Source organism: Aythya marila (assembly GCF_965140915.1).
Source record: "Aythya marila genome assembly, chromosome: 3".
NCBI lineage: Eukaryota > Metazoa > Chordata > Aves > Anseriformes > Anatidae > Aythya > Aythya marila.
In genome coordinates, this window is record NC_139044.1 from 81,299,140 (window position 1) to 81,323,868 (window position 24,729).

Below are 24,729 nucleotides of genomic sequence, written 5' to 3' on the forward strand. Positions count from 1 at the left end.
GGAATAAGAAGAAAATACCACTGTTGTGTTCATTGCTGTTGAATTCAGCGGAAACGTTTGTCCTTTGTGCTTTATTCTTACAAAGCAATCGTCAGTTGTTATAAAATGATAGATGGAAAAGAAAAATACAAAATATTCTCAATAGAGATGACAGCAATTTTAAAAAAATAATTTAGTGTATTTAAAGATTATTAAAAAAAAAAAGTAGAACTAAATCTTTAGCGACAACAGTGCTAAACTGAAAACACACTGCTCTGTTTGAGTTGACCTTTCATAGACCTCATCAACTGAAATTGGGCTGGTCAGTGAGTTCTGCAGCACACCCTACAGTATGGAAATACAAGTCTGTATTCAGTTGGGGACCAGAGCTTTCCATGGCTGTCTGTGTACCAGTTCTCAGATGTAAAAAGTCCAAAGAGGGATTTTAGGGCATGATTTAGTACTTAAAAGCCCACTGAAGTCTTTGATACTGTTTATTAGTAATATCTGTATCTGTTTTTGAATGATTTTCAGGTTCGTGTCAGTAAATAAATACAGAAACAATAATCTGTGAAATAATCTGACAGGCATAATCAGTATTAGATGGTGTTTTTAAAAAGCCTTGAAGTATAGCAGACATGGAAGGCATTCAGAACAATCTTGTCTTAAGGTGATGAAGGTGGCAGAGATAATGCTTAAAAATAAATACCTTTGCCAAGGAACAAGTAATAGCATTGTTGCTGAAAGTGATCATACAGGAGCTAAAATACTTCCAGTTTGTAGCTTAAAGTCATAAGAAAAAACACAGGAGAACTATATCAATCAGAGATGCTTTCTTAACTTGATTTCAATTAACTGTATGGTTCCCATCAAGACTCTGTCTTGTTAAACATAATGGAAAAGTGAGTAGAGCTGTTTGTATGTGTACAGGCTTAAAAAATAGATTTCAGAAATCATGGTGATGGCTTTCATCCAGTTAATGTAGAGAGAATAAAATAAACTCCTGAGATTTTTTTAACCTTTTACTGCCATCTAGCGTTGATAAAGTCAACATTGTTTTAGTGAGCAGTTTAAATATAGTTTCACTGAGTAGAACTAAAAACTTGGAGCATGCAAGAGATTTTTAGAAGACACTAAGAATATATATATATACATTTTTTTTTCTCATGAATCATTTCAAAACAAGTACATGTACTTAATGGGGCTAATTAAAATGATTATTAACAGGTTACCAGGCTTGCTACAGTTTCTTAAATTACATGTAGATTATATGTGCGCACTACTTCTCCCTTAAAGAAAGTAAGCATTAATTTAGTATGTCTTTTCCTGATAGCTCTCAATGAGCTTAATAGTAATTTACATCTAATTACATCTAATTTTATCATTATATATATATATATTACATATAAAATGTCACTAACTTCTGTTTACAGTAACAAGTAATATTCTGTAGCAGGTTTGAATGAAGCAGCATCTTAGAGTGTCCCATTGCAATGTCAGGAGAAGAACAAAAGTAGGCTACTTTCAGAATGGAAAACCAAATGCTTCTGAATTAGACTCTTACTTAAATGGGATGCACAGAGTAATAGAAATATTGTCATCTTATTATCTAGTCTCCTTGAGAATTGAGATACATTCTTTCAAGGAATTGTACCTGCTGCTAAGTCTGCCTTGTAGTTTCCATGTTTTTACAGCAGGGCATATGAACCAGTTTACCATTATAAAATGATGAGAACAGTACTGACTGCATTGATAGGGAGTAGTGCAAAAGTACCTGAGTAGCTAATAAATTAATACTAATAAAGCTTTTTGAAACTTATGTATAGAAGGATTAATAGTAATGTAAACATTAATATTTGACTTTCACACAGATGTTTTCTTTCTTCTTGACAGAGCAGTTGATGCTCTTTCAGACAGCAAGGATTTTGTAGAAGATCTCCTAAAAGGAAAAACTGTGGACTTGTCTTTTCAAGGAATCGATCATTTCAAAAATGAAGTTGGATTTGTGAAGTTGACAGAAAATGATCATACAGCTGTACTTACAGAAATAGCAGGTAAGAAAAGTTATTTCTTACACATTGTGAAGACAGGCTCAGAGAGTTGGGGTTGCTCAGCCTAAAGATGAAAAGGCCCAGGGGAGACATTACAGTGGCCTTCCAGTGCCTAAAGGGGGCCTGCAGGAGGGACTCTTTGTCAGGGATTGTAATGGTAGGACAAGGAGTAATGTCTTTAAACTAAAAAGGGTAGATTTAGATTAGATATTAGGAAGAAATCCTTTACTCTGAGGGTGGTACGAAGTGTGAGAACAGGTCATCCAGAGAAGCTGTGGCTTCCCCATCCCTGGAAGTGCTCAAGGCCAGGCTGGATGGGGCTTTGGGCAACCTGGTCTAGTGGAAGGTGTCCCTGCCCATGGGAGGGGGATCAGAACTGAGTGGTCTTTAAGGTCCCTTCCAACCCAAACCAGTCTGTGATTCTATGATTCTGTGATGTATTTGCACCACCTGCATGTGCACTAACTCTCAGTTCTGTCTTAGCAGTGGAGCTAAGGCTGCTTCATTTGCCAGTCAGGTAAAATGCATCCAAAATATAGTTCTCAAGTCAGTAGGAATATATAAATTAAAAGGCATATAAATATCAGCTGAATAACAGCAGACAGTATTTAGATCAAACCAAGGTACAGTGGAGGTTTTTTATCTGTTTACAAGGCTGTACTTAAATTATGTTGTTTACAGATATTAAAGAAAAATTATCAGTAAACAGTACTGTCTGTAATTCACCAGTGTCCTTTAAAACTATCCCAGTAATTCCAGCTATTCTTTGAAAAGACTCTTTAAAAGAGTTTTTCAGTATTGATGAATCATCTTTTGTGTTCTGTGGAATGTGAGGTCACACCATTTTTTAATAGTGCAATAACCCATATCAGGCATTTTGCGGAACAGCAAAGACTACTGTTGTCACGCTACATCTTGTGCAGTCCAGTACAGAGAAAAAAATGGAGAAAGTCTTCGTTAATACAGTGCTTTATCTAGCAGTTCACTAGGTTAATTTCTGAAGTGCATTTCCATAATGTTTAGTATTTTTTAACTTACATTTTGAAGAGACGTTGAAGAGAAGAGTGTGAGAGAGCTTTCCAGCTTACTAAATTGCTTGTGTTGTTATTGGGCGATGCCTTCTTACTTTAAGCAATGTTTGATAGAGAAGTATTTTTAATATTTATTATAGTAGGAATTGAGCAGTACTTACAGTTCCAGAGAGGCTTTGGTTGTCAAATAATACCATAATTATTTTAGGGATTTAATGTACCAAGTATTTTTTCAGTCATTTGGAAGATGCACTTCCTCATCCTTGTCTTTGAGTTTGTCTTTACCTTTCTTTTAAAGGTGATTACTGTGTGTACGCTGCTTTATGAACAGTGAGAGTTCACGTATAAGCTGAGTTCCCTTTCAGTACCTCTTATGAAAGCAGATGAATGGTTTCTGTTAGTCACTGACTTTTGATTTTAAGGAATTTATAGTGAATTATTAATAATTCTAAAATAACTGAAGTTGCTGGACTCAGACAGCTAAACATCTTCTGGCTACAGGAAATAAAGACATTGTTCTAAGTGATTTACTATATATTATAGCCTAGTTAAACAGATTTTTATCAGAATATTTGGTAAAAGATGAGGTCAGATTTCAACTTCAACATTGAACGTTTTTCAGATTTTCAATGTTGAAGGTCCTTCGCAGTGGATGAACTCATGGTACAGTCAAATTCAGCAAACAAGCAAACCTATGTTTTCTTAGTAAAGTATAACTATCGGTACTCATTGGTGAACTTTCTTTGCTTATATTAGAACTACAGCTGTATCTTACTGTTTTCATTTAACATTGCTCTTTAGTAAAAATGTTTCTTATTTCAGTTCTTACTTTTGACAACTGAATGGACTGTTTCTTGCCTTAGGACTGTCTTTTAGTTTGTTGACCTATGTAATGATGTATGTTTCATTCAGATTTATTTCTGAAACAGGGTAAGGAGCTGAACATTACCAGAAGAAAATGGTAAAATGAAATGGCTGAAAGCGTTAAATGGATATGACTTATCATATTCTTTCCTAACACTTCTTTACTGGCTGTCAGAACTGTAACTTCTCAATTGCTGCTGATTCCAGAATCTCTTTTGATGCTTTCTTGGAAGTGCTAGTATTATTTCATAACAGGTAGCCTATATTTTGTGAAAGCAAATTCAGCTTTATGTTGATACTTAAGCCAGGAAAAAGTTTTCAGGTTTATAATCACTGCATATCAAAGATTATAAAAGTTTCAAAAGCTTTCAAAAAGCTTTCAAAAGTTAGCTTAGTTGCATGTTAAATTAGTGGAAAGACCAGTAGAAGGAAAATGGACACACTAAATGTTTTCAGTCTATGTCTTCATTAAGATTGAATTGCAAAGACTTTTAATATAAGTAACCTGGTTAAATAGATAAATTGTTAATACACTTATATCACAGAATCATCTAGGTTGGAAGAGACCTCCAAGATCACCTAGTCCAATCTCTGACCTAACAGTGAGCAGCCCACCACTAACCCAGATCACTAAGTTCTGCATCTAAATGTCTTTTAAAGAAGACCTCCAGGGGTGTTGACTGAACCACTTCCCTAGGCAAAGGGAAACATCCCCATAGGTTCTGCTGAGACTTGAACTCAGATCACTGGATTCAAAGTCCAGAGTGCTGCCCATTACACCACAGAACCAAATCTGTGGCCAAGAGTAATTTTGATCCTGTAGCTCACAAGACTGTAACTGCTGTTTGTCATTTACTACTGTGTAGCCAGGCAAGGATAAGCAATTTAATTGATAAGTGAAGGCACCCCACACAGAGTACTTTGCAGGAAAGGGCTTGTTACTTCAAGGTAGTGCAATTTAGAATAGTAAATAATATGAAACAAAAGAATCTCTGTGAACTTTTCAAAACTGATGAGGCAAATGGGAGTCATTAGGGTCCCCCCATCTCCCAAATGTATCACACATATAGTTCCTTTAGCATAATGATGCACTTAGAGGGCTAATTACAGCACATTTACTTTGCAAGCAGTTTTTACAAAGCATTAGCAGACAGTCCTCTAGTGGCCAAAACTCCTACTATGGGTAGTGTATTTTGGAAAAGATGGAATTATAACAGTGTTGATCTGAATGTTTTTAAAATCCTGCAAAATTTAAATAATGATGTATACATTTTTTTCCATCACATCCCCAAGTTAGGAAAAAAGTAAAAATGCCATTGGAAATTAGGATCTTCTTGTGGTCAGTGGAGGATAGATGTATTATAAAAAAGGTATTCTTCAATTTTGCACTTCCAATAGTAACCAACTAGGTATGATAAGAAGGGAAATGCATTGTAATCATCCTTCCTCTGCCTTTAGATGAGCCATTAGACGTGAATGAAATGAAATCAGATGCTATGGGCAGAGTTCAGGGAATTTTAGGCTGGCAGATTGCAATTGTCTAAAATATTACCCCTATTACTACGGAGAATCGGAGAGCAAGGTAGAGACATGTAGAAACTGAATGAGAAGTCTGTGTCTTGTTACACAGAGAATTTTCCTGAGCTGGAAAAAAGGCAATCCTGGTTTGTGGGTTCTTCGTCTGTTACGTTTCATGGTTGAGTTTTGTAGCGCTTACACAATATAGTAGAACTACTTACTGTCAGAAAAGAGCTTAATGAACTTTCCCTAACATTTACAGCAAACAGTAATTTTGTATTGACATTGTTGTAACAAAACAATAGGCTTGCATATGAGGCAAATCACAAAGCATCTAACAATGTAATGAACCCACTTTTCTTACTGTCCAGCGTTTTCTGGTTGACTATACAGACACTAAGCATACAGCTACTAAAAAAACTAAATTATGAGTTCACAATTGTGCTAAATAACTGTTTTTTGAAAAAAAGACTAAATTCCTTGAGGCACAGTGACATTTTACATGATCCTTCACAAGCAGCAAGAATTGTCTTGCCTTTAAAAAAAAATAAAAATAAGAATTGTGGAACTTTCAAAATATAGTAACACACCATATGGAGGCTAGAGCTGAGGTATCCTTTTTTTGGCTGCCAGGAAGAGTTTTTAGTACTTGCACAGAAAGTTGCAAGTACAGTAAATGAAATTATTATTTGTCTCCATTTAACATTATGGTTTTGTAGATGGCATGAAAGGAAAATATTAATGGTTTTCTTTCAAATCTAAGGAACCAGAGATCTGATGGTATAATTTCACATACTTATGAAAGAATTTCTAATGTATCATTTTTATAACACTTTGAAGATAAGTTGGTGGAGTTTTAAAAATTCTGGTAAGCTTTAATTCTCTTTCTACTTGGAAGCTCTTACTTTAGTGAATGTTCATTTGTTCATTCAGCTTCATGCTGCACATAGTATATGACTTTTTTGTATGAATTGTCTTATCACAGTGTGAGTGCTCTGCTTCTCTCTTTCTGAAGTGGAAACACCTTGGAAACACCTAACACAGCCTTTCTTTATGACTACGGAAAATCTGAATTTTCTTGTCATTTTTCTCCTGGACGTGATTATACAGCTTATAGAGGGCTTTAAGAAGCATAAATCCACATTTGATTCTGTGATATACCAGCTTCAGTTTTTCTCCTCCTGTATTAGTTCCTCTTTTGTTGTCTTCTCTGTATGTTTTTCATGTCACTTTTCTTAGCTTGGCCTTCTTTTGAACCATCGTTTCTAGACATCACACTTTCTGCTTTAGACTCTAATCTTAGAACCATTGTCTCCCCCATCTCCCTTTGTTATTAAAAATCTCATTTCCTAACCTTCATACTGCAGTTTACAATTACTTAAATATTTTTTCTCTTTTTTATCATTTTTATCTACTTGTGGCATGCATTTTGTTTGATCTGGATTGATTCTTAGGCTCACCTGTGTGAGCTTTTATGTACAAGTGATAAAATTGTGCTCTACTATCAAAAACTGTGCTCTGTTGTACTCTTGCATGTTTTTGAGTTCAGAATGTCCAGAACACAATGTCTTGAATTAAATCTGAGTATGTTCTGCGTATTTTCTGAGTTTGTGTTTAGCTGGAATTTTGTGATCTTGGTGTTGTTTTTCAAGTCTTAGCGATGCTTTCAAGATCTGAAATATAAAGAGAAATCCTGACACAGCTTATTGACAGAATTTATAATAGGAATGTTTTTTCTTTGATGTTTTTCTACAATTTCTTGGCTTTGATTTCTTTTGTTTGAGCGTGGCCTATTTTTGGAATATGCTCTTTCCCTCTCTAATACACTCAATGTATTCCAGTCATAGTTGTTGACCTTTGGCTTATATCATAGCCATTGAAAAGAGTGGATGAGTGTTTTTTTATTATTTTAACTTCTGGGACTGATACTACCTTTTGCTGGTTTGGATATATTGGATGCTTCATCTAACAGGTTGCACAGGTTCAACAATGGAGTTTTTTAATGCTTATGTTGTTAGCAAAATGAGTCCAATAAAAATGATCGCATATTTCATCTACAGTTGTTTTCCTTGTATATTAGAGATTATATTTTGGTGCACTGCTCTGCTTGTATACCATGTAGTACTTTCTGGACTGTACTTAAAATAATAAATACATTCTAATGTAAAGAAGCACATCAGCAAAAATGTACCACTTAGTTTGTTTTTTGTAATACATTTCATGTATTCTGTCAAAAATATGCCTAGCATTCCTGCTTTGTGGTTGTATCCTGAGTACATGATTTTATGGGCACAGCTGCCAGAGACAATATCAGAAACTCTTTGCTGCTGGGCTGCTGATACCAGGATCTGTATGACGAGTGCTGCTCACAGCCTACTGCTGTGATGCTATATGTGTTTGACATAAACTAATTGTTGAAAATTTATTCTCTCTTCTAGTACAGCTTGTCTGTGATACAACTGGTGTCCCTGGAAAACTGGAGTTTTAAAACTGAAGCTTACAGAAATTAAAAAATATACAATATTGCTTGTAGGTTATTAATCATTTTGTTGTTGTCTGTGGAGCAGTAAAGAGAGATCACTCCTGTAGTTGGTTTGATTTTTGGCAAGAACTAATTTTAGTTTATTACAGAATCACTGTTTTGCAACTTCAAAGTTATATATAGCTTCTCTTGTACTCTAAAGTGAATTCTGACTTAACCTGTTATTTTGTCTTCTGTGAAGATGTTGAAAGAAAAATACTGGTACAAGAGAAAATGTGTTAAGTTCAAATCAGCTTTCTGTAAGATACCACTTAGTTCCATAAATTACATGGAAATTTATCATATCCAGACATTGTCAGTATCAAAATATTATAATGATAAGTGCATGTCTGGTAGTACCAATGTAAATGCAAGTTTGCCAGAGACAAAAATTAAGGAGAAACAGGGTTAATATGGATCTTCTGTTTTAATTTGCTATTTATTCCTTAGCATTTATTCCATTATTTTATTCCATATATATATAGCATTTATTCCATTATTTTATTCCATATATATATAGCATGTATTCCATTATTCCATATACCATTAACAGCATCCTGTAATTATCTACCAGAAATAACACAATTAGTTCTGAAGTGTTAAGTCAGAAGTTTGAGAAGTATTATAATCAATTTTTGTCCAAGACGTCATAGAAATCCTGAGCTAAAAGCTACGCATACAGTGATTTAATAAATAATTTCTTGTGCTTTTCTATACTATGGAATATTTGAAATACTAAGTGAATTTGAGAAATACAACAAATTCTTCAGCTTAAATTTTCATTTTTATAATTACATTAAAAATGCTCTTTGAAGCTGATAAAGTGAGTAGGTGAATCCCGTTTCCTTATTTTAACCATAGGCTTTGCAGTGTTGGTTATATGAATGAACGATGGAGTTTATGCTCTGACCATTAGAGGGAGCCTGCATTCCACGAACAAGTTACTCTTCTGTTTATGTGGATAACCATTTCGTTTGCTTTTGATCCCTTTTTTTTTAGTAAATATTGATTTGTTGGATTAAATATTTTAATTAGAATTACAGAAGGAAGACAAGTAGTCACTTCCTCTAACTGTTTACTAAAACTGACATTTACTCTAATCTCTCTAAATTGGTTTTCTTAACAGTTGCTACTAGAGGGAGAAATGGAGAGCAAGTCACACTGCCTATCAGTTGCTTTAAATACATTACAGCTTTACGCAAGCGTAAGTTGGCATTGCCACCATGCCAAAGCAGCCTTTATCCCTGTTGTGCTGGGGATTTCTGCCACCACACAGCGAATTCAAATGTGGTTAAATTAACCATTTGTCCTTTGCCAGGTAACTTTAACCTATTTGGTTCCCCACTGCAGTTTACTGAAGAGGTGCATGACTGTCAGCACAAAGAACAGGAGTGGTGGCTGGCATGGGGCTAGAGAGAAGTAGCCTGTTTTGGCAAGGATGGGGGTTTATGCACTTCTTTAAAGATTATGTAACCGCAATATTTAGCATCTGTTTTAGGGTGAGACCCTAGAGAAATAGTTTAATTCGGTTAATTTGGTTCACTTCAGTTCCAGATGGCTGAAGCTAAGATAAATGAATTTTGCTTCTTGTCAGTTACTCTTAAGTCATGTCATATGATGTAAAATTGAAGAAATTTATTTATGTACTAGGGAGATTGAAATATCTTTAGTTTGTCATGGTTTCTTATCTTTGCACTTTAACCTCATGGTGACTTTTATTGTCACTGTAACTGTAAAATACATGAAACAAACTAGCCGTGTGCATTGCTCTGAATCTGCACGTTAATTTCTCCTTTTTCATTTATTGTGAGGTGGTTTTGATTATTAGCATCCCTCTGATGTTGTCTGAACACAGACAGTTATCTGGTAAAGGCTGCTGAGCACTGCTCGATAGTTTAATGAACTGGATGTGCTGTTCACTGTGTTCATTACCTTCATTCCTCTAAAATACCTTTTAGTGATCTCCACGCTGGTTCTTTAATGCTGAAAATGTTGAGTCCCACGGTCCTTTGAAAACAAGGACAGCAAATGCTTTTGGGTTTTCATTCACATTATTTTATGTAGAGCACTACCAAACACAGAATAACAGTCACTGTGATAAACATCTTATTAAAAAGAAACAATACAATATGTTTTTGTGAGTTAAAAGAAGCGGTGTTCACCTACTTTTGTGATGGTGACAAACATTTAGGAAGTATTGAGATGACTTAAAGCCCTTAGGAGAACTGAGTTTTATCAAGAAATCTGATGTAAGTTTCTATTTCAGTCTATCACTTTCAGCCTTCACACTATCACTGTCTTGTAAGGCCTACCTTATTTATTGGCATCTGTGCACAGTGTGGATTGCTTGGTCCAGGTGCTTCTTGGATCCTACCTTATGAATGAGCACGTTTTTAATCTATGCTTCTGTGTAACAATGGGGTGAAAGAGAACAACCCACACATATTGATGATATGTGGTTGAAAGAACCATGTAGCTTGCTGATACGTGATAGTGGTATGGTATGTATGGTGACAACTCACTATAGAAAAGCCTAAACAATATATAACCAAGTAACCATGAAGAAACACTGGGAATCATCTTGACTGTGGTTTGCCTGCTGGCACAGTGCAGAGCTGAATGAATATTTGAGGAGAAACTCTAGGGATGATGGGGAGTAAAAATAGCCCTTTTCATACAGAGAAACAAGGTCTTTCTTTTTCTTATACCTTGGAGACAAAAGCACATCAGGTAGTTACTGACCCTGGTTTAACCACCGTATTTTTCCACCAGAGATTGACTATTGCTGAGCTGTTCAAGAGTCAATAGCTCTTGTCTGACAATAGCTAGGGTCACTCGTCAGTCTAACGCAATCCTTCCTGACCCTGTTAAGGGTCTTAGCAGTAAGGCGGTTGAGAGCGTGGTGCTTGGTGCAGTGTTTGACTATATATTCCAAGGATAATGTGATTTCTGAAGTAATTTATTTTATCACTTGGTACTTACTTCTCATGATTTATTGATGAGGTTGTGATAAATCTTACCATCTGAAGTGGTTGGTTTAAATTTCTTCGTTGGCTTACATGTTGGTCCTTGTGAGGCTTTGTACTTTGTTATGCTCAGTACTATTACAAAAAGTAAGGATAACTAAAAAGCTTCTTTATAAAAAAAAAAAACAAATTTCTGCCAATTGGTAACCAACACTCTATACTCTTAAAATACTCTTAAATGCAAACAAACAACCGAAGAACTTAACAATTTTAACATGACTTGACATGCTGAAGTTATGATTGGAAGTTAGCTATGCTTAGCTTCCTCTCTGTCTTCAGCTTTGAGTGTATAGTCAGAAATCTTTCAGTAAAGAGACAAAATGCTGTTTCTAAATTCTAAATCTTTTAATTGAGGTATGAGCAAAAATTAATAGACTAGAAAAAAAGTGTGTACATAGTAGTTTTTCATATTTAATGAAATCTTGGAAGATAAAGCTACTTGCTACTTACTTATGGAACATTGCTCAATATGCAGCTCTTCTATGAATCATTCTGTATTGATCTAGCTGTTTAAATTTTGGGCCTTTCCAGTATATAGCTGTTCTGAGCAAGCTTCATTCTGTAATATATCACATTTCAAGTCTAATTATGGGAAAACAGTCGTCTAATGGATTCAGCCACATCCAATGTAAGAGATGCAGATGACATTCAGTAATTTTGACATTATAAAAATAACGTACAAAATGGTGTTGCAGAGTACTTCAAATTGCATGAAAGATGCTCTGAAAGCTGTCCAAAAATTTGTTTCAGGAAGTCATTGAGAATGCAAAAATAGCCTTAATTTTTCAAGGGTGTACTTTGAAGCTGCAAACATCGGTCAGCCTGAAACTAATAAGGGAAAACACAGATTCTGTTTTGTTTTCCAGTCCAGCTAGTAACGTTGAAATCTGGTGTAAGGATGGCTGATCCTTATCTGTTAAGACCAGTCTATCATTCTTATAACTGGCCTCTCTCATTTACTCCAGTTTGGGCAATCTCCATCACAGAGTTTAACCTTCATATAGTTGCTCAGTTTTCAAATTGACTTTCATGCTGTCCCATAAACCTTCTCTTGCCCACAATATCCATGCTTCCTTCCCCTGTTCTTTTAAAACCCTCCTTGTCACCACCTCTTTAAAGGACTGCATGGATATTAATAGCATTGCATTATCTTTTACCCTTCCTGTAGTCTCAGGATAACATTTCCCTTTGTTTCTTCCCTGAGCCACCACCACCATCCCACCCATCCCTTCACATTTCTTTCTATTTTCATTATCTTTGAGGAGGGGAATACTGGTAGTTACTGGTTTATTTATCACAAAGTGAAGATACCCAGGCCGTGTGGTTGTGGTTCAGCAACATGAAGTGTAGGGGCCCTACTGTCCAGCTGTAACACATATTGTATACCATAGGATTACCATAGGATCGTTCTACCCTGTTGAAACTGCCGTGCTTAAAATCCCATGATCAGATGTGTGGGGGCAAACCACTGGTCTGACACTGAGCTCTTTCTTAAAGGAGTTAGGGGGAGACCCCTAGATGTGGATCTTCACCACTAGAAATCTTAATTGCAGAGGTGAGAGATAAAGCATGCTGGCCATAAGACATGCTGGCAGAAAGAATTGAGCTTTTTAGGAGGAAAAAAAACTACAATTCGTTAGATCAAGAGTATCAGAGGGTAGCATGAACTTTTTTTTTTTATAAGACTAATCCTTTGCTGGAACATCAAAGTCAATGAGTCCCCAAATGATGCTGTTAAGGGAACGAAAGAAAGGGACCAGAAAATGGGTTTGTTACACATCATTTCAGTTTTAAATAAATGTAACACTTTATTCAGCGTTTACTCAGCTACCAACATCAGAAAATAAGCAGACCATCTGAAGCATAGAAATTCATGCACAGCATTACTAAACGACTTGATTTGAACTTCTGTATCTCAATTTGAAGAAGCAGCAAACATTTCTTTATAGTCTTGTCTTTTGATATGTTAATCTGTTGTTCAACAGCATTTGTGTGCGCAGCTCCACAATAGTTTAGTGGGGATTTAGTGCAAATTTAGAAATGTTTCTTGCAGACACAAAATAAACAAGTAGGTAAGCTGTATTTACGTATAGACATGTACCTATAGCTACGGATATACAGTAGATCTAGATATATAGATCTAGGTATCTGTGGATCCACAGATCTACAGATGCCTGTGTGTTGTAAGTTATGCCTGCATATACATATATATGTAGATATGGAGAGAGAGGGAGGGAGGGGAGGAAGGAAGGAAATGGGCACAAACTGAAACATGGGAGGCTTGTGCTGAACATCAGGAAACACTTCTTTACTGAGCACTGGCACAGGTTGCCCAGAGAGGCTGTGAAGTTTCCCTCCTGGGAGATCTTCAAAAGCTGCCTGGATGTGGTCCTGGGCACCTTGCTCAGGTGATTTGGACCAGATGGCCTCCAGATGTCCCTTCCCACCTCAACCATTCTGTGTTTCTATATTATATGCATATGTATATATATGCACACATATGCTCTTTTATATAACCCTATATTGTAAATAGAGGAATAAAACCAGAGGAAAGCATAATGACATCCATTATAACACAACAGGTTTGTTTCATTTGTGTAAATGAAGTCTAGGTCAGTTCTGAGCCTCGTCTCTTGGGCTGCATCACACCTCCACCTTCTTCTGTGTTACATGCCGTGTATACATTTGTCCTGCAGAGAGATCTTGCAGCTGAATTTGAAAACATGCCCTTAAAAAATAAATGTTGGTGCTCTTCTTCATCTCTGTTTTCTCAATGTTTATCACAAAACTTGTAATAAAAAAAACGTTTGTTTACTCCATTGACTCCTAGAGTATTGTATATTACTAGGTAGTATAGTAAAAACTGCAAGAAATAAATGTAAATGATAAATGAGTGGAAAATAAAAACAAAAGACTGAAAACAAGTCTAAGTGCACTGACTAGCTCGGAGGCAAGTGACTGTTTATAGCATATGTTGTTACTTGTGCTTTGAACAGTGTATTGTGGATTTGTCTGAATTTATGTAGCTATGGAAGAAGGTGGTTTCAGTGCTGACAATTCACATTGTCCTACAACCAAATTCTCTTCTGTTCAGCTGTTCAGTTTCACAGCAGAGAAAACTAGCTAGAAATACTAGCTTCAAGGAAGGACTGAAAGAGCTTCATGAGTTCTCTGTAACTTTTTGTCTCTTTTCAATTGAAGTGTATCAGCTTTACTGTTTTAAGACTTCTGTTGTTTGGCAGGAGAGAGAGGCAAAATGGTTTTGATGCATTATATATTCTGCTCTACTGGTAAAAGGCAAAATTTTATCTTCTAGTAGGTCACTTTCAGTGTTTGTGATGGTAGTGTGACCCTGATACCACTGTGTAGATGCTTCATGGTTTTTAATCCTAATGACTTTTCAGCTTCTTCTGAGGTAGAAAAAAAAGGGTATACTTTTTTTTTTCTTCTTCTTCTTTTTAAGTTGCATTGGCATCTTTTAAGTGGAGAATGAAACTTGAAAGAGAATCTTCAAGTGGGCTTCTCTAGGAAGTGCTGTTTGGGTCTTTGATTTCCTTGGCATCTTTCAAAATCCCAGCCTCAGCTGCATAGACTGTGGAGCCTAGGTTTATAAATCATACGCAGCAGAGAACAAGAAGTGAATTTTGATCTCCGGGCCTAAGGAGAACACTCTGAGGTTCTTTTAGAACTTATTTTTTTGTGAAGTAATGCACAAGCCTGTAAAATCTTTCTTACTTGTGATTTCCAACTACCTCACAAGTACCTCACTGACGCAATGAAAAACAAGGTACAAGTAGGGACTCTGGAACGATGTTTTACACGAGCATGAGCTGGCAGACTTAGGCTAACCAGCTTAATATGCCTGAATTCCTCTTCCTTGGACCATCCCTATTTTTTTCACCTATCTTTGCTGTTCACTTCCCAGTGTAATGCATTTCCTTCCAGGCGAGAGAATAATGCACTGGTTCTTTCTGTTACAGCTGAAATATCCAGCCAAAAAGTAATACACTTTAATGCAAACACATCATTATAGCAAGGGTTGATTAAATTCATGTGATAGGATTGATTTTTTTCCATATTCTGAATTTAGCTCAAGGACAGTGTGAGTCAACTAGACTTAGAGCCAGAGAAACAGTGTAAGTTGTATTTGCAAAGAAGGAAAAAAAAATGCAGTTTTTCTGTTTCTCAGTAACAGAGATAGTCTATTTACCATTATTATTTTTGCCACAGGTTTTGTTAAATTTTATCAAAAACATTTCAAAATTACAACAGATACTTTTCATGTAAAGTATTTCAGTTAAAAAATGAAACATAGTTCAAAAATGACACTAAAACTTACTTCCAAGAAATGAAATACTGTATAGGGTAAATAAGCTGCAAAATAGTAAGCTATGTCTATGCAGTAGAGTTGCTTAGGCCTTTGCTGAAGATAGGTAAAAGTGTACTTTAAAAATAGGAAGTGAGCTTCAAAGGCAAATGAAGCTTAAGAAAAGCATAAGAAAAATCATCCAACTTCAGTATACTTGATGTGTCCTCAAACTCTGCCATGTAAATGGCAGCTCAGCACCAGATTTTATAGCTTCCAATTTCAGATTTCCTTTGGTCTAACTGGGAGATTACCCAAATACAGAGTAGAGCTTGCCACAGAACAGGGTTTTTGAAGAGGGAAATTTCCATTATATACTCAGTTTTCCTGAAGTTTGCAAATTTTTTTCAGTGAGAGTAACTCCAGAACCATTTTATTGTGAATTTCCTAATTTGATAGCAAAAGCAGACAGCATGAACAGCTTTTTAATTGCCATTATTTTAATAAAGCCAAATTTGTGACCCATATTAACTGCAAATGCAAGAATATTTTCATATGGAATAATACGCACCTTTGAAGCTAACTAGAAATCTCTGCTTGATAGTACTCTTGCTTGTTTTTTTTGTTTTTGCTTTTAATGTGGTGTGGCTGTGACTCATGCTACAGTTGCACATTTTAAGCATTCTGTCATCTAGTGTCTGAGTTCCTCTATATTTTCCTTCTCTCTTCAGAGACTATGAAGAAGATATTTCAAGAAAAAGGCATCTTGGCAGGAGAAGGAAGAGCTTTTAAACCCCATCTGACTTTCATGAAGTTGTCAAAATCAACGCAGCTACGTAAGGAGGTGAGCTCACATTTCACATAGCTCAGCAGCAATCTAGAAAGTTTAATTTGGAAACAAACACTGGAGTTGCTTATGCTGTAGCATCATAGTTATTATGTCTTTGTAACCAGCTGAAGAGGTAAGACTTTAAAATACTGATACTTTAGAAAAAAAAACAAACATTAGTACATCTACTGTGTAAGCAGTAGTCCTGTACTGTACTGCACTGCAGGTTAGTAAACTTGACGTTCTCAATACAGTAAAGTCATGGTCTCTTCTGTAAAACTACGCAAAGCCAAAGGATGTAAGTACTTGCTCAAAATTACAGAATTAGTATTAGGGTATAGATTATATATTTATAAATGGTATCACACTGTTTGTATGCAGTTTGTTTGAATAGTGTTGTTTTGTTACTGCCTGAGAGAAAGTAAGCAAACGAACAGTAGAATTTGTATTTAGATGATGCATAATATGCAGACTGTCACTTCTCTCGATTGAATATGCTTTGGTGAATTCCGGGGTAGTGATGAAACACAGCATTTATATTCTTTCTTGCAGGTATAGTATTCCTTGAGCATTTATTAGCTTTTTTGACAAGAAAAAGACAAATACAAACAAGTTACAGTAACTTTAATGAGAAGTACATAGACTCAATACTAGTATATCTAGGGTTTTATTTCACACTGGTTTATCAGTAATATAGTATTGACCATAAGGTATATCTCCATAAGATTTCTTTGCTGACACTGCATAGAATGTTTTATGTGACCCTTTGATATTGACCAGGAAAATAATTTTCAAAATAAATATATTTTTTTTAAAATAAGAACTAAAGCACGTAGTATAAATATTTTAAGTTGAGTTAGCAACCATTAAAGATAAATACTTTAAAATTTTCATTATAATAAAAGAACTCTAAAATTTAAAGATGTGAATTTTAATTAAGTAGTATTGTGAAATCATTTGGAAGAATGAAATGAGTTCTGAGATACATCAAGAAACTTCAAGGACATAACACATATCTGCTCTGAAACAGAAATAAGGACTTGTCCACAGGTTGTAGGTGGTATGTTATAGCTCTCAAAATTGTAAGTTCAAATAAGCTTTTGCTTGTATTAACAATTGCTTTTACAAGTACAGCTCTTCTAGAATATTAATTTAACTGTTTTTTTAAAACCTCTCAGATAACTAGGGTGCTTTTTTTTTCCATTCTTTTTTTTTTTAATAGCTGTTTTTTATTATTTTAATGTTTATCTACCTTTCATGAACTATTGCTCAGGATAGATATTTTCTGTGTTCTGAAATTCATGGCTACTGACAGAACCAGGTTAGTGTCATTCCAAATCATCTTCTTTAGTCCTCCACAATACTGGATAATGCATATAGTATTCTAAAGATACACTGTTTGGAAAGATATTATATATTAAAAATCTGTAAATTATTTTAACAGGAGTTTTTCTCTGTCAATCCACTGTCTGTCATAAGCATCATAATCATTATTTCTAGTTGCATTGTGCCTATGCATTCAGTAAGACAGTTTCATGGATTTACTGAAACAAGCCTGAAGCACAAAAGGTATAACTATTTTGTAAAACATTTTAACGAAACATTTAGTTGCATTCTCAGATCATTCAACAGTATGAAAAACAAGAAATGGTACATGAAGTTTGAATGAAAACACTTGTAAAAGAGCAAATAGAATGAGGTAGTTGACTGTAGTTCACAGCTACAGCTTCATAACTGTTTTAATATTTTTAAAATGTGTGTTTTCTAATTTGAAGCAATACCTTAAGACACCCTTAATAATGACATCTGAGTTCCACCAACGTTTCCTTTTGGAAAAAAAAATTAAAACTTTTTCAATGCTTAATATAGATAAACACATTTAGAGATGCATATGTTCTGAAAAAGATTTTAACTTTCTGTAGTTGATACTGGTATTTAGAAAGAAAAGAGTGTGAGAATTCAGAATTAATAAAAGAAAACAGCTTTCTACTTTGAAGGCACAGCATTAAGCTAAAAATAGAAAAACGATAAATGGAAAAAAAAACCACCTTGGAATTATAAATTAATAAAGGGTAAAAATTTCAGATAATGTGGGTGAGGAAAAGGGCTATCTGAGTACTCTTAGCTTTTCAGGTTAAAGAGCCGTCTTAACTGCTCAGAAGTGGGAGCAACTCACAACTCAATTTGACAGTTCCAAAATCTCAATTGCCACGGAAAACTTCCCCACTTGCCACTGAAAATTAAGAAGGCACAGTGTGCCTGTGGGTGTCCTTGTGGAAGGAGATAAAGGGAGATAATTTACTTGCATGTGCTTAGCTGTTTCCACACTTGACTGGATGATAAGAATCTTGGATTGGTTCATTATCTTCTGTACAAAGAACCTAATGAAACAGTGAAAGAAGCAATTGGAGTTTTCCACTTAAAGAAAACATTCCTATTCCTGCTTCCCCTATGAGCCTGCTATGTTGCTGGAGGTCAGTCACAACCCCTCTGTTTTTCACTCACCCAGACTGCTGTTTATTTCAGGGAGTGGTGTGAGGCACATTTGATACATGCTGTATGACATTCTGAGATCCTTTGATGCATAGTGCTGCCAGAACTGCAGATAGGGTGAAGTGGATTTTGTAAGTGGATGACTGACAGCTACACTGCTCAGGTGGCATCTACTTGGTCAATAAGCAGTGTATCCTTAGCCTAGGCAGAGGCTGACAAGGAGGTATTCAAAAAATATCTTGTATGAATATTTAACATATTTAATATATAGTACATATTTAGAGTGCTGCATGTATAATTAGTCAAATATATCAGTGAGAAAAATCCTTTTGTATTTAAAACACTTCTAAGAGTTGTGCATGGCCTGTACTCTGCTACCGTTCAACTTCAACAGTAATATTGCCAATATGTTAGATAGTATCTTGCAGACGGTATTATTACGATTGCACCAAAAATAGCAGGAAATGCATGATTCAGTCATTTATTCGTGTATTTTTAATGTGAATTATGTTAAACCTTTGTCACTATCCTAGTTTCATTAGAGATAACAAAAGCTACTTATTTTGTAATACTAAAGCACATCATAAAGGAAGAAATTCTGCACTGAATCAAAACCAAAGCAGTGTTTCTGAATTCACAACTTTTGGTGGACACATTCGTCTTTTTGCTATCTTCAGTGAAACATACCAAGCAAATAAGATGTTTAATACTGATAGTATGAATATAATTATTTTTTCCTCATGTATTTTTTCTCTCGCTGTATGTGACATTAATATTTTTGGTTCTTGAAATCGGATACAAGTGAAGAGAGATGTAATATATCTGCTGATGTCTTTTATGGGCCATATTGTGGGCAGTTATAGCAAGTTTTGGCAGTTGGTTAGAAATCTAATGTCTCTTCTGTCTTACTCTTAGATAAGGAATCTCAGGCACTTATCCCATTGCAGGGAAGGTTATTACTTCTGTGGTACTTAGATATCATGTCTGCTGCTTCATTAATTTGTTCCTGAATATTTTTGGCATACTAATTCATCAAACGCTGTGTTCAGTAAAGATCATTTGCACTGACAGAAGTGAAGGGGAATGCTATGGCTCTGGTATTATTCCCTTAACCATAACTTTTACTCAATGCTTTAAAATAGACTATAAAATGTCAGTTCCTGTTTTACGTCCTTAGTATAGTTTTCCATTTCCTAGACTTGTAATTTTGTTTTTATTTATACTCATACAGTATAGATAGTAGTCTTACAATAGTCCTACAAGTCCTATAGATAGTAATATAGGACCTGAAGAGAAGAGAGTTATTCGCAGTAAAACCAAAGTGCTTCCCCTGTAATCAGTCCCTGCTGATTCTGACTTCCAGTATTCTTTTTATAGCAACTCTTGGGATCTCTGGCATTTTAGACAGAAATGCTGTTTTAAGAAAAGCGTAAGAAAAAGCCACAGAGCTCATTAAATTCCTCTCTATATTTCCATTCATCAGCCTTTACTTCAGAGGTTTGTATTGTGCCAACTGTTACTTGCTGATCTGGGAGTCTGAGGCACTTATTTGTAATCTTTTGATGCTGATCTTAAAATAGCTGAAACAATCCCTTTGACACAAACACAAAACAATAAACACTTTGCTTATACAGTCTCTTGAGACCAGCAGAAATACTTTGTGATTTTTCTACAGTATTTTTTTCAGTCTGGGGATCTAACAAGAGGGGCTCAAAAAGCACAAACTGTATAATCCAACAGGTGGAAGAGGTTCTTGAATTCTCTTTGTTCAGCCTTCTTGTTTTCATATCATACACCATATTGCAGAGATATCCAAGATATATACACATCTCCAATACTTTTTTTTTTAAACAATAAGAAAGGACGTACACTACAGACAGTTTTTTACAAGTGAAATGTATTGTAAGGTGTTAATGATTGTGATCATTGCTTAAATTACTGAACTGTCCTGCTAAACATGGTGGATACCATGTAATTCATGCTTTTACATGTGTTACAGAACTGAGGCTGCAGAAGGCAGCACCTCTTTACGCATGAACTCTTCTAAGTCCAGATTGGGATCATCAAGGTCTAGGCAAAGAAACTTTTCCACAACAGACTTGCATTTTTCCATCTGGTCTCCTTTTGAAGGATGATCGATACGTTTGATAGCTTTTCCATTGCGAATCAGTTCCGATACTTCCACTCCTCTTTCAATAATTTTGGCCGGCATTCCAGCTAACGCAGCGATGTTGGCAGCATGACTGACAGTGGACACGCCTTGTTTGATCTGATAGAAAAATACCAACTCATCTCCATCTTGGTGGGTCTCCATGGTCAGGTACTCCAGCAGAGGTGAGGCAGGCAGGAGTTCTAGCTGCATCAAACTGTGAAAATTCGTGGAGACAAAGACCTGTGGACAGCGGGTTCCTTGATTGATCCAGTACCTCAGCACGGCAGCCAGAAGGGACAGCCCATCCAGTGTGTTGGTCCCTTTACCAAACTCATCAATAAGCACCAAGGATCTCTCTGTAGCATTGTTCACTGCCTTGGCAACCTGGTTAAGATCAATCATGAAAGTGGAGAGCCCTACAGAAACAGATTCCCTGCTGTGGATTCTTGTGTAAATCCCGTCAATTGCTCCAATCTCTGCCTCGGCTGCAGGGACATAACTGCCAATCAGAGCCATAAATATTATAAGACCTACTTGCTTTAAGTAGACGCTCTTTCCAGATGAGTTGGGCCCTGTGATGATCTTTATTCGCCTGGCAGCCTCACCGCTGTTCACAGGATTGGCCACAAAAGTCTTTGCGCATAGTTCCATGAGCGGGTGTCTCCCTTCCTTGATGTGGAAGCCATGGCGGTGAGTAAAGCGCGGCCGGCAGTAGGAGTTCTCCCGAGCCATCACTGCCAAAGCCAGCAGCACGTCAAGGTGTGCAGTGTACTCGATCACGCTGCTAAGCACATCAGACTTCTCCAAGATCTTTGTCTGCAGCTGGTGCATAATTAGTGTTTCCTGGTCTCTTATCTCACAGTGCAAGTCACCCAGCAGGCTGTCTAGCTCCTTAGTCCTCGCACTTCTGTAGTGCAGTTTATCCTCTGACAAAAACATGAAGTCCAAGCCTTCAATTTCAAAGTCACTCTTCTCCACCATAGTTGGTAGCCGTGGAATGGAGAGAAGGAACCCAATCAGAGGAATGTAGATCACACAGCAGGAAGGAATATGGTCGTCCAAGGTTTCCAGTTCTTTCCGTGCCACTTCTGTAAGGAAGTCTGACAGTCCCATGAGCCTTCGTTTCTTTTCATCAATGGTGGGATCCACATTAGGTCTAACAGTGAAGCGGTTCTCTGAGATGCTGCCTTCAAAGTCCACCACTTTGCTGATGAGACTGGCGATGTAGTGCAGGTCATCAGTGAAGACACGTGAAATAGTCTGAAAGAGTTCGATGTTAGTGGGCAGAGAACGGCACGTGTCTCTAAGGCACACTGCACTGTACAGTGTCTTATAGAGAGCCTGCCAGTCACTAACTTTTGTATGGGAAAGAGTCATTCTTTTTAGAATAAGAGGCACGTTTTTTATATTCCTGAGACAATCTTGAAGGGTGAGGACTGTTTCATGGTTCTGAGCCAGCAGGAAGAAGTGGATAACATCCAGCCGTTTGTTCAGCTCTGTCAAGTTCCGAGTAGGTCGTGTAAGCCAAAGCTTCAGTAGCTTTTCTCCCCATTTGCACCTGCAGCGGTTTAAAATCCCATATAAACTGAATCCTTCTTTTAATCCACTGGACAGCTTGTACACAGAAGGATGGATATCACTTTTAAATATCTGTAGGACACAGTAAGCGTCTTGGTCCATATTCACGGTATCTGACAGCACAAACTTTTTAAAGGCCAAAATAGGAACCACAACACTGCTTTCTTCTAGCTCGATTCCAACCCTTCTCCTGTCTAGGAACTTAAGGAGCCCCCCTAGAGCTCGTATAACAAGTGGGCTCTCAAAAGGGATGACCGAGGACAAGTAGAGAATTTTCTCTGTTGCAGTCATATGGGATGGGATGAATGGAAATTGCCTAGATAGGATTCGTTGTTTGCTGACTTCTAGACCAAAGTCTGTGTTAGGAAACAAGACAATTTCTGGTTTTCCCGCATCTTTATCACTATCACTAGCTGTTAGGTCAGCCAGGAATTTGGCAATATTCTGGTCCTGTTTTGCACTTGTCACTATGCATTGAGGATGAACTTCCTCAATTACTTTTTGCAGTAGGTCAAGGTCTTCATTATCAGGTGTGTCAGGCATGAAGTAAACTGAGCAGTCTTCTGTATCATAGTACGTAACTGCAAACTGCCCTGCGTACCATAGAACAGACATATGCGTCTCAGAACACTCCTGGTCCTCTTGTTCGGGCACAAGCAGTGACGGCAAGGGACAGCTTGTGGTTGATGTCGAACTCATTCTTTTGGTGAAGAAAATTTTTATTCACGACTCATCCTAGCAGTCCTGGGAACTAACTGTAATTGACAACAGCAAGTTAACACTCATTCTCCCAACCGTGGAGAAAGTAACATGCTACCAGCAATTAAAGACAGATGTTAACAGTTCCAGTGAAAGGATGCAGCCAATATCTACAGATGCATCTTGATTCTAAGCAAGCTGTAACTTGTAACTAAGTTTATATTTTTTCTTAGTATCTTTTAGTACTATCACACCCTTCAAACTCCTCATAATGCTGTTTGAACCCTTCTGCTACTGACTTGGTGTTACAAGCCAATAGCTGGAGAAACTCCAAACCACCTTTAGGTACGGAGCTTGAAAGCTCAAACATAGTAAATTTTGTCTATCTTCAGGTTGCGTAGATTGTAATTAATCTAATCTCATATCTAATATGTAATCCCAGCAGGCATCTAATAGCCTGCTGTATAACCCGTTTCCATAATAAGCTATAGAAATAACTGTAGAAGGTAAAAACTTGCTGTCAGCCATGTGCTGATGGTTAAGGTACTGAAGCAACTCACATGTGAGATGCCAACAGATCTGGGATTGTTTAGCCTGGAGAGGGCTCAAGGAGGGCTCTTACCACAGCGTATAAATATCTGATGGGGGGAGTGCAGAAGGCAGAGCCAGATCCTCCTCAGTGATGCTCACTGACAGGCAGAGGCAGTAGACACAAAAAGTACAGGAAATGCCACTAAAACATGAAAAAAACAAACAAACTTTCACTGTGAGGGTGATCAAACACTGGAACAGGTTGTCGGAGAGGTTGTGGGGTGTACAGCTTTGGAGATACTCAGACCCTGACTGGACACGGCCCAGCTGCTGCAAGCGATCCTGCTTTGAGCTTGGAGTGGACTGGGGGATTTCCACAGGTCCTGCCCAGCCTCAGCAACTCTCTGATTTGTATCCAGTCTTTCAGAGATGCAGCTTTACTGTATGTGTGCCCAAATACCCATCAGTACAGTAAAGTACGCTCACCAGTTTGCCCCTATGAAGGCCAAAGTCACCGTCAGCTCCCTGGCTCCAGCCCTCTCCCTGCCCAGTACTCACCCTCCTCACTCATAAATGGGCAGCTCCTCTAAGCAGCTACATGAAGTAGCTGCTGCTACTTCATGAAGTCCGAAACTCTGATCTCACCCCCTTTTCTCCCCTTCCTTCCCCAGACTGGAGCTTGGCTCCTGATCCTGTCAGGAGGGAGACACGCTCTGGGCCGAGCCCTCTCCCCACGGCCTGCCTCTGCCAGTGACTGCCACAGAGGCAGCCTGTCCTTCTGCAGGCCCATTTGCACAGGCCCGTCCCTCCACAGGCATCCTCCTCTTCCTCATCCAGCACCCAAGTACAGCATCTCTCTGTAAGCAGCATCTACAGCTTTCCCAGATGGGAATAACTCCTCTCTTTCTTCCCCACTGCTGCAGACACTTTCAAATAAATGAACTCTCCCATGCACCTGTGTTGTTTAATCCTTTCTTTCACCATCTGTATCTCATTGCAACCATTGCAAGCAGTACTCCATAAATTGCTCCAAACTCAGTTTTCCTTTGGCTGCTTTTCCAAATGTCTTTCTGTAGTGCATCAGAAACATAACTCACTTTGGCCCATTCAATATTTGATTCACACATGACCGATCTGTTTTTGACAAGCAA

The 24,729-nt window shown here is 37.1% G+C and overlaps 2 protein-coding genes across 4 annotated transcripts in view; one reads left to right on the forward strand and one right to left on the reverse strand.

Annotated features, from left to right (window-relative positions):
* AKAP7 (A-kinase anchoring protein 7) overlaps positions 1-24,729 on the forward strand; it is an 86,291-nt gene that overhangs the window by 11,388 nt on the left and 50,174 nt on the right. For all 3 annotated transcript variants that reach the window (XR_014317125.1, XR_014317126.1, XM_082756131.1), the window contains exons 5-6: positions 1,873-2,033; positions 16,028-16,140. Coding sequence is in view for 1 of the 3 variants with exons in the window: in XM_082756131.1 (XP_082612257.1) it covers positions 1,873-2,033; positions 16,028-16,140 (274 nt within the window). In the remaining 2 variants the exon portion in view is untranslated. The remainder of the gene's footprint in view (positions 1-1,872; positions 2,034-16,027; positions 16,141-24,729) is intronic.
* Positions 20,612-23,047, reverse strand: MSH5 (mutS homolog 5; the record flags this gene model as incomplete). Its single annotated transcript, XM_082756130.1, has 1 exon — positions 20,612-23,047. One exon carries the CDS (start codon positions 23,045-23,047, stop codon positions 20,612-20,614), a length of 2,436 nt encoding a protein of 811 aa, XP_082612256.1.